The sequence below is a fragment of the Misgurnus anguillicaudatus genome, chromosome 11, assembly GCF_027580225.2.
Source record: "Misgurnus anguillicaudatus chromosome 11, ASM2758022v2, whole genome shotgun sequence".
Classification (NCBI taxonomy): Eukaryota; Metazoa; Chordata; class Actinopteri; order Cypriniformes; family Cobitidae; genus Misgurnus; species Misgurnus anguillicaudatus.
Genome location: NC_073347.2, coordinates 12,525,106 through 12,540,295, shown reverse-complemented (window position 1 = coordinate 12,540,295; position 15,190 = coordinate 12,525,106). Strand labels below are relative to the sequence as shown.

General features: G+C 36.4%; 1 protein-coding gene across 21 annotated transcripts in view; it reads right to left on the bottom strand.

Annotated features, from left to right (window-relative positions):
* The window catches only part of kcnma1a (potassium large conductance calcium-activated channel, subfamily M, alpha member 1a), a 263,693-nt gene that overhangs the window by 15,781 nt on the left and 232,722 nt on the right, over positions 1-15,190 (bottom strand). For 11 of the 21 annotated variants that reach the window (XM_055170797.2, XM_055170791.2, XM_055170796.2 and 8 more), the window contains 5 exons: positions 13,397-13,520; positions 9,801-10,025; positions 9,209-9,401; positions 5,095-5,208; positions 1,533-1,616 (listed from right to left, as the gene is read on the bottom strand). In XM_055170797.2, the coding sequence (XP_055026772.1) occupies positions 1,533-1,616; positions 5,095-5,208; positions 9,209-9,401; positions 9,801-10,025; positions 13,397-13,520 (740 nt within the window). The remainder of the gene's footprint in view (positions 1-1,532; positions 1,617-5,094; positions 5,209-9,208; positions 9,402-9,800; positions 10,026-13,396; positions 13,521-15,190) is intronic. The other 10 variants (XM_055170794.2, XM_055170799.2, XM_073873048.1 and 7 more) reach the window with 1 other exon arrangement.

The following is a 15,190-nucleotide window of genomic DNA, read 5'->3' as shown; positions in this document are numbered from 1 at the left end:
TATGCATACACCACTCATCCCACTGTAAAATCAGGGTCGCATCTTGTGATATCACATCCTGTCTCTGGTCCAAGTGCTTTCACATACAGTATAGTCGAACCGTGTCAGAGTTCATTTTAATCTAACCAAACATGTGAACAATGAACACGCCCTTAAAAATATATACAAAAATTTAATTATCTCCGTTAATTTGAGAGGTGAACTGATAAGAGAACAAATGAAGGTAGGATGAAACTGTTTTTTTTTTTTGTTGGAAAGCGGATGGTCTGTTCTTTCATTTGATATTTTATGTTTATTTAAAGAAGATAATTTTTCTGTGAGGCATTAAACTAAAACTGGGTGGCAACTTAAAAATAAAAAAAAACGCTGACGGGGAAAGAGTTAAAGTTACGCATGCTTCCAAGCATATTTGATCATCACTTCAACAGTTGCACGATATAAATGTTAATGTATATTTTAGATGAATGTTGATTTATAAAATAAACACCACAGTCTTTAATCATATTTTCATTGTGTCTTTGCTGCGTCTGTGTTGCTTGAGAATTGCGCTCTGTTGCAGCCACACTTGATTCTGAGGAACTACTTTGTTTGGCGGAAGAGTAATATTTGTACTAATATAATTACAACTTATTTGTGTTTCCTTTTGTGAAACCCTACTATGCAGATGAAGTAACTGTTTTATAAACGCAATAAACCCCTCAAAGCAGTGGGGTTACAGTGCATTTTATAACAGCTAAGGGGCGTTGTTAGGCACGACGCGAAGCGGTAACCCACTGCTTATTGGGGCTTATTACTTTAATATACCGCACAATAAAACACTTACAAAACAGTTGTCATTGTGGGAAAAAGTCGAAGTAACAAAGTACTATATCAGACAGAAATACCAGCAATTATGTCCGCTTATAAAGAATAACAAGCTTTTAAACATCAGTATCTTTGTTTGGACAACATGAAAAATCAGACTGCTTTGGGGCTATTCTGTAAGATCTCAGCGGCCAGCGTATCGAGACAGTGCCCTAAAATCCCACTTTGTTTGAACACGACCTAACACAAATCTTTGTTTCGCTCTCTTTCAAAAATCTGGGCTTCAGAGATTAGGCCCAACACCAAAACAAATATATAAATAAATAGTACCGCTTTAAGCGAGCTTGGATCTGGAGGTATTTTTCGTTTTATAATTTGATTTCTTCCAAGACTTCCTATGAGGAAGAGAAATGTCAGTCTTTCAGACAGGCCACTGATGAAAAAAAGCCCGGGCCAAAGAAACTGAACTGCAGGGAGATGCTATGGAAACAGCCACAAGGACACAGTCAAATGATCAAAGACCAAGTGATGCTTTAAGAAAAAATGAAGAAGAAAAAAACAGTCTTAAAAAAAGGCCAAAAAACAAGACAGTCAATTTCAACCAGAACTAAGGATAAAAATGTGTTCAAAGTGATGCCATGGGAGCAGGCCCCAGCTGCAGCGAGAGAAATCAAGACAAGCCGATGAGGCGGTGCATCAGAGCAGCGGAGGACAAAGGCACAGCTTACCCAGTTCTGTTATCATTTGTATGTTGGTTCCAGTGTTTTTTTCCTGATTGAATGAAACCAAAGGCAGTAGTTTGCCAGGCTTAGCTAATGATGATAAAACAGCGTTGAGGGGAGACAGTTATTGAAACAAGTTCAAAGCCATAGAGAGAGAGAGAGAGAAACATAAATGAGAGCATCATGTCAAGAGTGGGATTAGAAATCTAAAGGTACAGTGTCAGAATGAAGCGCTTCTCTGGGAACACAGTTCAACATTGTTTGCTCATGATAACTGGATATATTTTAGGCTTTGGTAAAGTATCTACTGTAATGCAAATGTGGGAAAGGATTACTGTGAAGCGTTAAAAACAAAAGACCTGCTTTGAACAATGCATGTTTTTCTTGTGTTTCTTGTATATTCTCAGATGTTCTCATATCATTGACATTGCAGGTCTGATTTAAGAGCTCCTATGATGATTGTTTGTGTGGATCACTGAAATGTGTCCAGTTTGACGGCAATCTATTGATAAAGATGATGTTCGGAAAAGTAGAGAGACTCGTTCTACCTTTAGACTAAAACGTTTTAGTGCAATAAGAAATGTATACAACTTTAACCTCTCAGCGCGCACTAATTCGCGAACTAGTTTTTTTTTAATGCTGCCAACAATATCTATATAGCCTACTGTCTACAAACATTAATAATTTTAACATTACTATACATCATTTAAAAGGTCTATGGGTTTAGCATCAGTGTATGGTCTCTGTTTTGAGATACAGATGCTTTAGCATCATAAATGTAGTATTTTGTGACAGAAGTCCAGATGACAACATGCAAAATATAAACGGGACTTCTTACCTTTGTGTTGATTTAACAATCGCGAATCGAATCCAGTCTGTTTCAGATGTTTGAATAATCCATAAAAAAATGTCTAATTGAATACATCCAATGACCATTTTTGTCCACAAATGCGTATAATCCATGAAATATAGATATATATAGTCTGTTGTTTACATCAGATTTCGCATGAACATCGTGTAATAGAATATAATATACAATCTGAGGACTATTTACCTCATAACACTGTATATGAGATTACACTTTAGGTTCTATTAAACACGTAAACATGCATTCAAACTTTGTTTTAAAAAGTAGGCGGGAGTATAATACATAATATCCAAACAGCGCTGTCAAAACCAGTGACTTCATTTGTCATTGAAGGTATCAATCTATGGTGTATAAAGATAAAGGTTAGGGATGCTAATATTGCAACTTTGGGATTTCAGTAAAGTGACGCAGAAATGAAAATGGTTGCATTTCACGAAGAAAGAAACTCTTCTCCAATTAAAATGTGTTCTCTTATTTACTTTATTATTATTTTTTTGTGTGTGTGTTTGTGTTTGAGTGCATATCCAATGTCGTTTTAACAGTGTTTTTATAGACTTCAGTGCTGTTTTATGCATTTCTTTGCACACTTAAATGCTGTCTGTTGCACATTACACATTTTTATGCTGCTACCAACTGCTGCTATCATAAGTGTACGGATGTTTTCAAGCACTCTTTGTTGTACTCAGACCCTAGACTGTATACTGGTCTGTGCTATTTTTATTTGTTTTTATTTTCATGCACCTGTCTTGTGTATTGTATTGTTTTTGCATTGTCTTCTTTTTTGTCTGGCACTGTTTGCACTAGCTTGCACACAAGCACTTTATGTGGCTAGGTTAAACTACTTTACAATCCCTGGCTCTGTGTTATTTTTTTGTAGTTCAGTGTCTGTATGTAGCACAATGGTCCTGAAGAAACATCTCATTATGTAATCATTTTATTTTATTATGTTCTACACTGTTATACAGGCAAGTGCAGAAAGGGGGCAAGGGTGCTTGAGCCCCTGCCCCTTTGCCCAATAGGCCATTTTTGATGCCAAAAGTGCCCTTTTCGCAAACAGATCAATGGAAACGTATCCCTCTTGAAAAGGCATTCACAACCGAAGGGAAAGCGAGCGGAACACGATTGTGAATGCCGGAACGCGATCAGAATATCTTGAGCACCTGCACTAAGCAGACAAATACCCATCACTGCTGCCGTGTCTTTCTCATACGCTGCACGGTGTCCAGGAACTCTTAATTTTAAATGATAAATGAAACTTGTAGTGCTGTTTGTTTTCGCTTCTTTCTTTGACACTTTAAAATGCTTTCTACTGCATGTTTGCTGCATACACGTCTCTCACTCTGCGCTAGTTCATTTGATCGCGTCATCAAAGACCTAATTATTCGGTAAAATGTATTCTGCCTTTTCACTTTTTCGTCCAAGCACTGAAAATTAGTTTTTTTTCCGGTTGACGAAAATTCGATGCAACCCTAATTTCACAGGGTCTTTTTTTAAACTTTACGTTTTGTAGGACTACATTTTAAGACGTTTATAGACAGTTTCATCAGAAACGCATTTGTTTATTGATCTGACTAGTTGCTAAAATGAACTCTTGACCAAATACCTCGTCGAAAATACAAATGATTTGGTTTCCTAGGTAATCTACGTGTTGTTTATTTAGCTTGTTATAAATAAACTACTTTAAAAGGACTTTATTGTTATTTATTCTTAGCAGAGTTTACCGGAAGTTACGTGATGACCACAAAAGCCGCTTGTTTATGTTGTTACTGCTGAAACCGTCTATAAACGGTTAACAGTCGAATGCAAGATATTCAAGCTAATAAGTTATAGAAGAGCACCTGGGCCTCATTTATAAAGCGTGCATACGCACAGATTTGATCATTAAGTGCGTGTACGCAAAAATCCATGGCAAAGTTGATGTGGAAAAGTTCTTATCCCCACGTCAGGGTCTGAGCAGACATAAACACTTTTGTTTGTCCAATTGCTGCAGGATTTTAAAATTTAAGCCATTCTTGGTTTCGCGAAAAGGGTTTAAACTTGACAAGCGCTATTATATATGTTGGTGACATTAATTAGGCATCGTTTAAAAGGCGGAGATCTGAAATGGCTGAGATGCGCACAAGTTCAAGATCATTTATGATGTCAGTATGCCAGTATTACCAATGTCAATATGCCACCAAACTTTGTTGGACTTGTGTGTTTTGTATATAGGGTTACTAGAGTATATACTGTAATCCCATGGGAATCTGGATCTTGAGGAGATAGCCGAGCATATGTGCATGTATGTATTTGTGTAGGTTTATAGAGTTTGTGAGCCTTTTCTACTTCTACAGTGTGTAACACACTGTAATTGGGTCAGTGGAGAGTTGGAGCGGCCGGTCTCTGGTGCTTTAGTGCCCTCTGAGATCTAAAACTTTCATGAGCCCCTACCTTGGGAATAGTGCCACCCTCATTGTTATTTATATATGGATCCATTTTGCAACTGCATGCTTTTTTCTGTCCCTACAAGTCTAGGTCCTCTTTAGTGCATTAAAGGCGCAATTGATGAGGACGGGACTTTGACCCAGTCAGTGAAATATTCAACCGTGCCGTTACGCACATCACAGACACACGTTGTGCGTTAAAGACTCGATATGTAAGTTTAGATTCTAATCACACTTGACTTTGACATGTTAGCGAGCGCTTGCTGTCGTGTCTCACCGAGTTCAGTTATGATGGGGATGTTTGATCCGGTGGTGACGGAAGCCTGCCTCACTAAGCCGTGCACAGGACTGTTTTCTGGAGATGACCTGTCCATACCGGGAGGTGTAAAACCTGAAAGACAAAAGTGCAGAGAAATTGTAAGACAATTGTGATCGAACAATTCACATCATAACAATAAAAGCTTTTGTCTGTTTTTTAAAATGCTAAGCGAAATGAAGATATTGTAGAGTTTCGGGTGGCGACAGGAGATAAGTGGATGGTGACACAAGCGCAAAGTGTGAAATATAGATATTCGGCTTTTAAGGGTCAGCTCAGGCATATTTAACATTTGCTGCCTTCCATCAACCGCCAGGTATAAATTTTATATGCTGTTCATTTTGTTACCATAAAACTGGTGAAGTGGATCCTGAAAACCTTTTATGTGAAATGCCATGAAATACAAGCAACAGTGACAAGAGTATGAATTCACACGATTTGACACTTTTGCATTTGCCCAAGCTGACAAGTAAACACTTTAAATCAGTAATGCTATATGCATAATGCATCTGCCCTGTTTTGACATCCATCAACCACAGAAAAATGCAAGCGTAACGTTTTTACAGTGACAAACATAATGCGGGGAAAAGATTCAGGTCACAAAGTTTTAAAAGGTCTGCAGGATGCCATAAAGATGCTGTCTTGCTTTACAACTACGAAGTTTAATAGACTATGAAGCAAAGAGTACGCAACACAAAAAGACTACGGCTTTTTCTTAAATGTGCGAATGAAAGTGTGAAGACATCAGATGCACATTTACAAAGTCAGCTATAAAAAGCTACATCTAAGTTCTTGTTCCCTAAAAAGTTATTTTTCATCTAATAAGAATAGCAGCTTGTTTTATTCACAATGAATTATATGTCTAGTTTTAAGTTAAGTGGGTCAAGTGTACAAATATATTTTAAGTTTTAAAGAATATGACCAGTGCAATGCTGTAGGTATTCTTGTATTCAGATTATTATGCAATGTAAACTAAAAGAGCCTATACTGAGTCAATATTACAGCCTTTTGTAATCTCTTTATAAACTTTACTCGTGTTTATTTCCAAAGTTACTGCGCTACATAAGCTTGACTTGCTGTACTTTATTCAAAGACCCTTAAGCACTTAATTCAATGCACTATGTTGTATCTTCCCCTGGTAAAAGTCTCCCTGATTTATTCAATAGCACCTTTTGTGCAAGTTTAACAACCTGCACTGAAACAGTAAGATGCTGAGAGCAAGAATATTTCTTAAGGTGATGCGGTATGATGTAATTTGTTACACCTGTATCTCATACAGATTTCAATAGCATCGGTTTTTAACCTTTTACTGTTCATTCTGGAAAGAAAATGAAATCTTGATGAGATGTGCAACTCAACAAGCTGGAAAAGCATGCAAACAATGCACCGCAAAATAGCTGCAAAAGTTTACTTGGGGGTTCAAACAAGGTCTAATATTCGAAGTGTTAATGAAATAAATCTTTATTACACACTGTTTCTCTGCTGCTGATCGCGCCAGATGTTGGGTTCAATTAATTGAGGAAGCAGTAATGACGTATGGTTTTCTCCTGCATGAACAGTATGATCACCATCTATTATCCTCTGCACCAGAGGGACCTTCTCTTCCCAAACCCGCCACCACCATCCAACCAGAAGTGTTTCAGACACGTTTCATTCAAAAGCTGTCGTTCTTGAGCTTTAAATCCATCTTTCTGTGCAAAAAGAGGATGCTGGATAATGGTTGAATTGTTAATTGTTGTGGGCCAGCTTGTGCGTGGTGTGTAATTTGCGTAATGAAGAGCAGCTGAGAATATGAAGCTGCTGATTTGTACTGTCTGTTTAATGATGATGAATCCTGATGGGCGCAAGAGGGTTACATGTTTATCTGAATGCATAAACAATCTGTTCGAGTCAATTTGTCGCCAAACAAATCTGCCGCGGTCCAGCAACCGGAGGCAAATAATACGCAATCTGGACAGAAATGTTTGGGATGTTTTTGAGAGCTTTGATTACAGGGAAATATATAATACACTTGGTTGAGATTGAATATGCCTTCGTATAAAAAACATAGATATGCATGAAATGCGAATATGTAACATTTTTTAATGTTTGAATACAGTGCTAATACTAAACGACAAATTTATTGTGTTTCTGTATGTGAGTCATTCTACAAAAAAGGTGGAAATGCTTGTCCCTTGCTTTTGTAGACCCCTTAATCATTTAATTTGACCCAATAATCCCATAATGATATATATTTAATAAATATATGCTGTCCTTAAAATGATGAGAGAGTTTATTTATTTAATTTTCTTTTTTTTTTACTTTTTTTAAATGTCTGGTCCTGAAAATTGCCCTGTCCCTTTGATCATACATGGAAGTTGAACTGTGTACTTATTATTTAAAACCATTTTTTTTGTAAAACAAATCAAATGTACATTTACCTTTAACCCTGTATGAATTTACTACAACACTGAAATGTTAAAAAAATACACTATTAATATGATAATATCAAATAAATATTTGTCCCCCAAATTTATGTCATTGGTGTTACCCTACCCAAAGCACTTTTATTTTGAAACAATGCATCAGCTCTTTGAAATTATTCATGGGTCAAGAGGTCAGTGAAAGAAGTGTAGTGTCGGAAGCCAAAAGGTTTGTAAGATGTCTTACCTTATTTGTCTAAAATATCAGGATATATCTAAGAATTTTGAGATAAGATTCTTTTAATGTCATTAGTGTTACTCTTTTTTATAGCTGGGAGTGTTAAGATCTTTACACAAAAATACATTATACTGAATAAGTATGTGATTGTTACATCTCTAATGAAATGGCACATGGCTAATGGCAGCCATTTTGTTAAAATATTAGTTTTTTCTGTACATTGTCATTGGTGTTACCATCATTGGTGTTACCGTCATTAGTTTTACTTCTCTAATGAGTACTTCCTAAGCACTATTCCTTTAACTGACCAACACAAAAGCATAAAAACAAAACAAGATGGACAATTTTATGAAAGTTTATACGTTTTATCATATTCATTATCTATTATTATATTCTAATTTTGTCATTGGTGTTATATTGTGTCATTGGTGTTAAACAAAGTTTTGATGTTATGAATGTATTTTCTTGTACTTTCTAGTAATATTTTGTTGTTAATATGGGATGTAAGACTTTGTTGATATTTCAGTCTTTGCATCAAAGCCTTTTTGGTTGAATATTTTTGTTTTTGTTGGTTTTGAAGAAAAAAGTCAAACTGAGAATCAAATAATTTCATACAATGCTGGGTAAAGATAAATAATTGAATGAAACAAATATTAATCATAAATGTTTTTGCTGTTATAATTCCTCTACTCAACCTTTAACTAAATACACAAGCTGTAATGAGAAAAAATATTTAGTATCAACATTAATGTTGTTTAAATCAATGACAAATAAATGACTCATGGATTCTTTATTAAAATCTATTAAAAAGTTAAAAATAGATTAAGCTCCCCGTTTTGCGGATTTATAGATTTGACAAGTTAATTAATGCTATTAAAGAAGTTTGGGGTATGTTGAAAGAAGTTCATTTAAGCAAATTTCCATCACCCGAATTCCACCTTTTCTGTAGAATGACCCATGTGCAAACCTGTAAAATGCCAATTTCTTTATAAATTCATGTCTGTTTTAGTAAATCAGTGGCTTGCTTTGAGTTCTAGTGATATATACATTTTTCTATATAAAAGCTAAAGTTTCCTCCAAATAAATAAATAAACAAATACCTGTATGACTTTTCTTTTTGCATGGAACAGAAAATAAAAAAATCTAGCAAAATTCCTAGATTCTTTAATTACATTAAAGTGAATAGTAACCACTTTTGTCACTTGTGTACCCTTTAATTTCACTGTATGGGAAAAAACTAAATATATGAAATGTTGCACAGGTTTGGCTTGACATAATGGTTTGTAAATGATGGCAGATTTTTTTTTAAAAATACATTAGCACCTTGCTGTCTTTAAAAGCACACTGGTGCTGGTTTTACATAATAAGAGTCTATTGCTCCTGAGCGCACTTCTCAATGTGGCAGCTCATTGTACTATCCTCGGACATTTCTTACCTTGCGAATTAGCCTGTAATACCCCGATGCTGTCATCAAACTGCATAGATTTGATGTTAAGAGACGCCAAGATGCATTCCTTGTCCTGCAGTGAAGCATCGTCGATATTGTTCTGATTGGCTGACAGGATAACGCACATGTCGCAGAGGTTGATGTTGACGGCCCTTAAATCAGCTCGACTTAATGGCGTACCCTTCAGCGGAGAGAGAGAGCGAGTGAGGAAACGAAAGAGAAAAACAAATTAAAGACGGAGCACAGGGGCTCAGGGAAATTAGTTAACAAGTATTTACTTTTCTAAAGGCAGTGACATTCAGCTGATCTAACTATGTGCTGGGGAAAGAAGAGATGCAGTCTAATCTAAATGCTAGGCTTTGCTGACGGCAACGTTTTGAATACTCAGTCAAGTCGGTGCTAACAAGCACTAAAGCAGGAAACAAAGCCAGATTTTCACACAGCTAACAGGGACGTTGTGCCAGCACATCTGTGCTTGCACTAATAAATGCAAAAACTGAAACATGGGAAATCATATACTTCAAAATAAAGTCTTTGTATCATTTTTTTGCAGGTGCTCATTGTGAATGTGTGTACTCACAGGTAAAATGGAGACTTTGGGGAAGTTGTGAAGGGTTTCCCACTCTCTTCTTAGATAGTCTAATGACCCCACAAACACGATGGGCTTTAGCTCGTGGTAATGGAAGTTGCTCGCTCTCAAAGGCATCACCAGGTTTCGCAGTCCCACTAACGCTGACGTGACATCTCCAAATATACAGACTACTACATGTCCACTTAAAACTGTCATGGAGGCCTCGCTGCGTGTCTGCGATAAATAAACCAGAGTTACAATGTCAATCAAAAATTGTCTAATTTCTACAGCAAGAGTTCAGGTTGTGTTTAAAATGATGACTATAAAGAATAAATATCTGATTCAATAAATTATTTTATTGTATAAAAAGAATATAGCAAAAAATAAGAAATAAAGAGTTTGGTTCCAAAACCATTAAAAAAATAGTTACCACCAAAATCAGTATTATATCAGGTCAGTATTAAAAAGTAAATTCTTAATTTTACACAAAATCTGATATCCGATGTGTTATTCTGTCATATTTTCTCCCTTTTTCCCAAAACACCATAAACGCCACTCCTCCTTTTCTGCAGAATGCAATAAATCCTCTCAACAAATCACAGCGCACAATTCCACGCAATGTAAACAACAATGGCGGCGCGTTGAATACACACAGATTCCTAGTTTTCCTCATCTACTTAGTACATTGTGATCAACAAACAAACAAAAACAAAATAATACTTTTGATGGCATTGCTAAACCTGTGGTGGTTTCTGTGACGGGGAAGAAATGTAAACCATCAAAATCTAATAATTTACGTAAGAGGTCGAAGAAAAAATGCCACCTGTTGTTTGTTCTCAAACATTTTACAGCTGATCGCTGACAAAAAAGTTCAGCGACGACATCCCAAGGATGACAGTAAGTAAGTGTTTTGATTAATACTATTAATGTAAAAAAAAATTAATCAGTGTATACCACTAGTCAACTAAATGAATATACCATCCCTACTGGAAAATCCAGCTAAGACCAGCATAATCTGGTGAGCTGGTTTTAGCTGGTCTCCAGCTTGGTTTTAGCTGGTTTTGCTGGTGTAGCAAGCTGGTCTAGCTGTGTTTTGGTCACATTTTAAGCTGGACTTAGCTGGTGAGGCTGGAATACCAGCTGGCCCACCAGCATGACCAGCTTTAGTCAGGCTGGGAGGACCAGCGTAAACCACCTTAAACCAGCTAAAACCAGCCACCAGTTTATGCTGGTTTTATCTGGATTTTTCAGTAGGGATGGCAAAGATGAATGCACATTTATTTATTGATTTAATAGATTTATAGCATTTTGAAAAAAACATCAACTTTGGAACTCATGGATTTATTGCATTTTGTAAAAAAAAATAATCGGTTTTTATAATAAATCTTTGAAAATCAAATTATGGATGGTTTTATGTTATTATAACCTAAAGATGCTATGTGAACATTTGTAACAGAAAATAGTGGTTTTCATCTTGTCACTTTCTTGGTATAGCCAAATTAGTCATAATGGATTTATGCCGTTTTGGAACCAAACTCTTCAGATTGTCTTATTTGAAAAATTATGAGTAAATTTCATAAAACTTGTCATGAACATGTTCAGATCATACAGTATTTTGCAACATGCAAAGTTTAGGACCTTTAAGACGCAATTGAAGTATTACAGTATATTTCTGGAGACGAAAATTTTCGTATGCGTTTTTCGTATTTGCCGTCCTACAAATTTGTTACGCAAAAAACCTTGCACACTGAGTCCGATGTGTAATAATTAATCCGTTGCGAAAAAAATCGGCAAAACAATGAAAAAGAAGCTTCATAATGTTAGCAATATTAACTACAAATGGACGAATGGCATTTGCAACAATCTATTGTTTACCTAATTTGAGCATAAAACTGTATAATCTTTGGTATCCGAGTCTCATGGGTGGCAGGTTGCGAATGAGGTGCCCCTGAGCAAGGCACCTTATTCCCAATTGCTTCCCAGGAGGTGCGGTGAAAGCTGTCCACTGCTCTATTGGCGCTTTTCCATTGCATAGTACCGCACAGTTTAGTTTAGTTTGGGTCGGGTCAGCTCACCTCACTTTGGCGTGGTTAGCTTTTCCATCGAGTTTAGTATCACTTCGTAGTGGGGGGGATTATAGGCGCGTCATTATATTTGCGCTGCCTACTGCTGTGACATCATACAGTGAGAGCGTCGTTGTACATGCCCATACATTCATTTATTTCTCAACCTGTGGATGTTTTTCATCGCTAAAAGGGAGTTTGGGAACTTATAGAAGGGCACAGATGACATGTTTGCTCGAGACAGCGCATGCTAGCAGCACTATGGTAAAGCTAATCTTATAGCGATGACGCTGGTAGTGACGATTCTCTCAGACCAATCAGTGATCTACAGTGTTTTCGCGTCACGTTTGGTATCAGCTCGGGTCGCTTGGAACCCCAACGGTGGTGGTATGAAAAAAGTATCGGGTACCACGTACTGCACCTAATGGAAAAGCTCCCAAAAGTATGCTGACCCGATCCAAACTAAACCAAACCATGGGGTACTATGCAATGGAAAAGCGCCATATGTGTGTTCACTACTCAAGTGGGATGGGTTAAATTAAGAGGTCACATTTTTATTTTCAATCTGTTTTTATCTGTTCTTCAATATGTATTTATTTTTTAACATGCAAACATTTCAGGTAAGAATTTCAGACTCCATGTGCAAAGATACTTTACTTTAAAAGGTCTTTAACTTTAACTTTTCATTAAAAGGTCACAGTTCAAGGAATCTTATGGCGCTTTTCTATGGCATAGTACCCCACGGTTTGGTTTGGGTCAGAACAGCTCGGCTTGGTTAGCTTTTCCATCGAGTTTAGTAACACTAAACTCGCGTGTAGTTATATTTGCGCTGCCTACTGCTGTGACATCATACTAGTGATAGCGTCCTTGTACATTCCCATACATTAATTTATTTCTCAGTCCACCACAAATTTAAAATTGACCACCACAAAAAATGTTTGCACATCGCATTTATCACTACCTCTGTCTCACATGACAGTTTCTGTTCTAACACCCGTGGGGTCAGCAAAAACTGGTATGGTGTCCCCCATTCTCAAACTGTGGATGTTTTTCATCGCTAAAGTTTGGGAACTTACAGCAAAGCACAGACGACAACAGGTTTACTCGAGACAGCGCAAGCTAGCATGAAGGTAAAGCTAATCTTTTACATTATAGCGGTGACACTGGTAGTGATGATTCTCTTAGACCAATCAGTTATCTACAGTTTTTTCACGTCACGTTTTGGTATCAGCTCGGGTCGCTTGAAACCCCGACGAGGTGGTACTAAAAAGTATTTGGTACTACGTACTGCACCCATTGGAAAAGCTCACAAAAGTAAGCTGACCCAAACCAAACCGTGGGGTACTATGCAATGGAAAAACTTCTATATAAAGTTTTTCATCTTACAAAACCTGCACTTCAAGTTGCTTCAGGTTTTGTTACATTTATGAATGCACCTCACATTCAAGAAAGAAGAAACCTCAGGCACTTGAAGGCATAAATATGTTTTGCATACATATTTATAGTACAAATTAAGTGGCATTAAGTTACAATGCTACCTACCAGAATGACCTTCTCAATTTCTTTGGATGGACACCAGTGAAACATTCCAGTGGAGTCGTATCTCTTCACATTAGCATCCATGTTTTCAACCTGCTCGTTTCCCGGAACAAGGAGAGGGTCGTGTCTGTAAAATCAAAGAACAAAACGCATAAGCTTGACCTTATTTGCCCGCAAACACCTTATTTTGCAAATGCGGGTTCGTAAAAACCCAACAGTAAGAATTTATCCTCTGGGTTTAATTGTGACATTTGTCAAAGGACAAACTTTCAGCGCATCCACACAGAAGTCTATCAACAATAAATAAGCAGTAAACAGGTCTGTGCTGACACGGCTTGTCATTGTCAGATTGAATTTGTGCATTGGACTCCATCATAACTGCAGCTCTCTCTGGGCTGCCAGGAATGCGGAGTCATCAAAGCGTCCGCCCCGGTGACAGCGCTGGAGTGGAGAGATGGAGCCCGAGCACTTCACTCACTGAGTGGCACCAGAATGGAACGCCAATTACCGGCTTTTACTCGACATCGCTCCTGACGCGATCCATCCAACGGTAAAAGCTTTAACAGAGCCGCACTTTAAATATTTCAGGAATTTGCCCAATCACATTTTGCTCCCCCAAACTGAAGGCCATTAATGTTTTAGAGGAGTGTCACGTCTAAACAGGCTAACCTATATCAGCACGTCCTGCTGAAGCTGATCTGGCGGCATGTTGACCGTGAAGGAGGTCTCAGCTCTGTGCTAGCTGCTGTGAACAACTTGCATTTATTTAGAGAAGTGTTCGCTGAGCCCTTGAATACTTTCCAAATAGCTCAGGAGATAAACTATACAAATGAAAAGCAGAAATTATCAACTGAATGTGCTGCCATTTCATTTGATGCTTGATCTGGGTATGTATGCTGTGAATAGAAATAGTGGAATGCTGTTTTGGGCTTGTTCTGGTTGTATTATCTGCCAAAAGACTTCAAATTGCCTGGTATCCAACATGGCAATATGTGTGATGTTATATATTTTGCATACTATAAAATGTTAAACTATTTCTTCTTATCAAAAAATGAACAAAAACAATCAAATCTACCATTTCTTGTTACTTTGCTGCCTGGATAATTTTTAAAGCACTATAACTGGAAATTCAAGAAGTATTTTATTATTTAGTAACACTTTACAATAAGGTTCATTAGTTAACATTAGTTAACTACATTAGTTAACATGAAATGAACTGCACTTATAAATAATTTTTTAATCTTTGTTAATGTTAAATTCAACAATTACTAATACATTATTAAAATCTTGTTAACGTTAATGCACTGTGAACTAACATGAACAAACAATTAAAAGCTTTATTTCCATTAACTAACATTAACAAAGATTAATAAATGCTGTAACAAATGTATTGTTCATGGTTTATTCATGTAAGGTAATACATTAACTAATGTTAACTGATGAACCTTATTGTAAAGTGTTACCTATTATTTTAATGTAAAATAATTTTATGTTTTAAAACATTCCTAAAAATAAATTAGAAATTGCTGTTTGTATAAATATTTCAACTAAATTAAATGTTATTTCTTTCTATAGTGCTTTTCAAAAGCTTTACAGAAAACATTTTAGCATAAATTCAGCCCTGTTTTTAAGATTTTTTGCAGATAAAAACAAATCCATGATAATGCAAATCTATTACAATTGCTAAATTATTAATTTAACCATATTAATAAAAATGTAATATAGTTCTTTGAATATAATCATTCATGTTATAAACATTACATTTATTGTGAAAAATTAATTTAAATCATTTGCAAT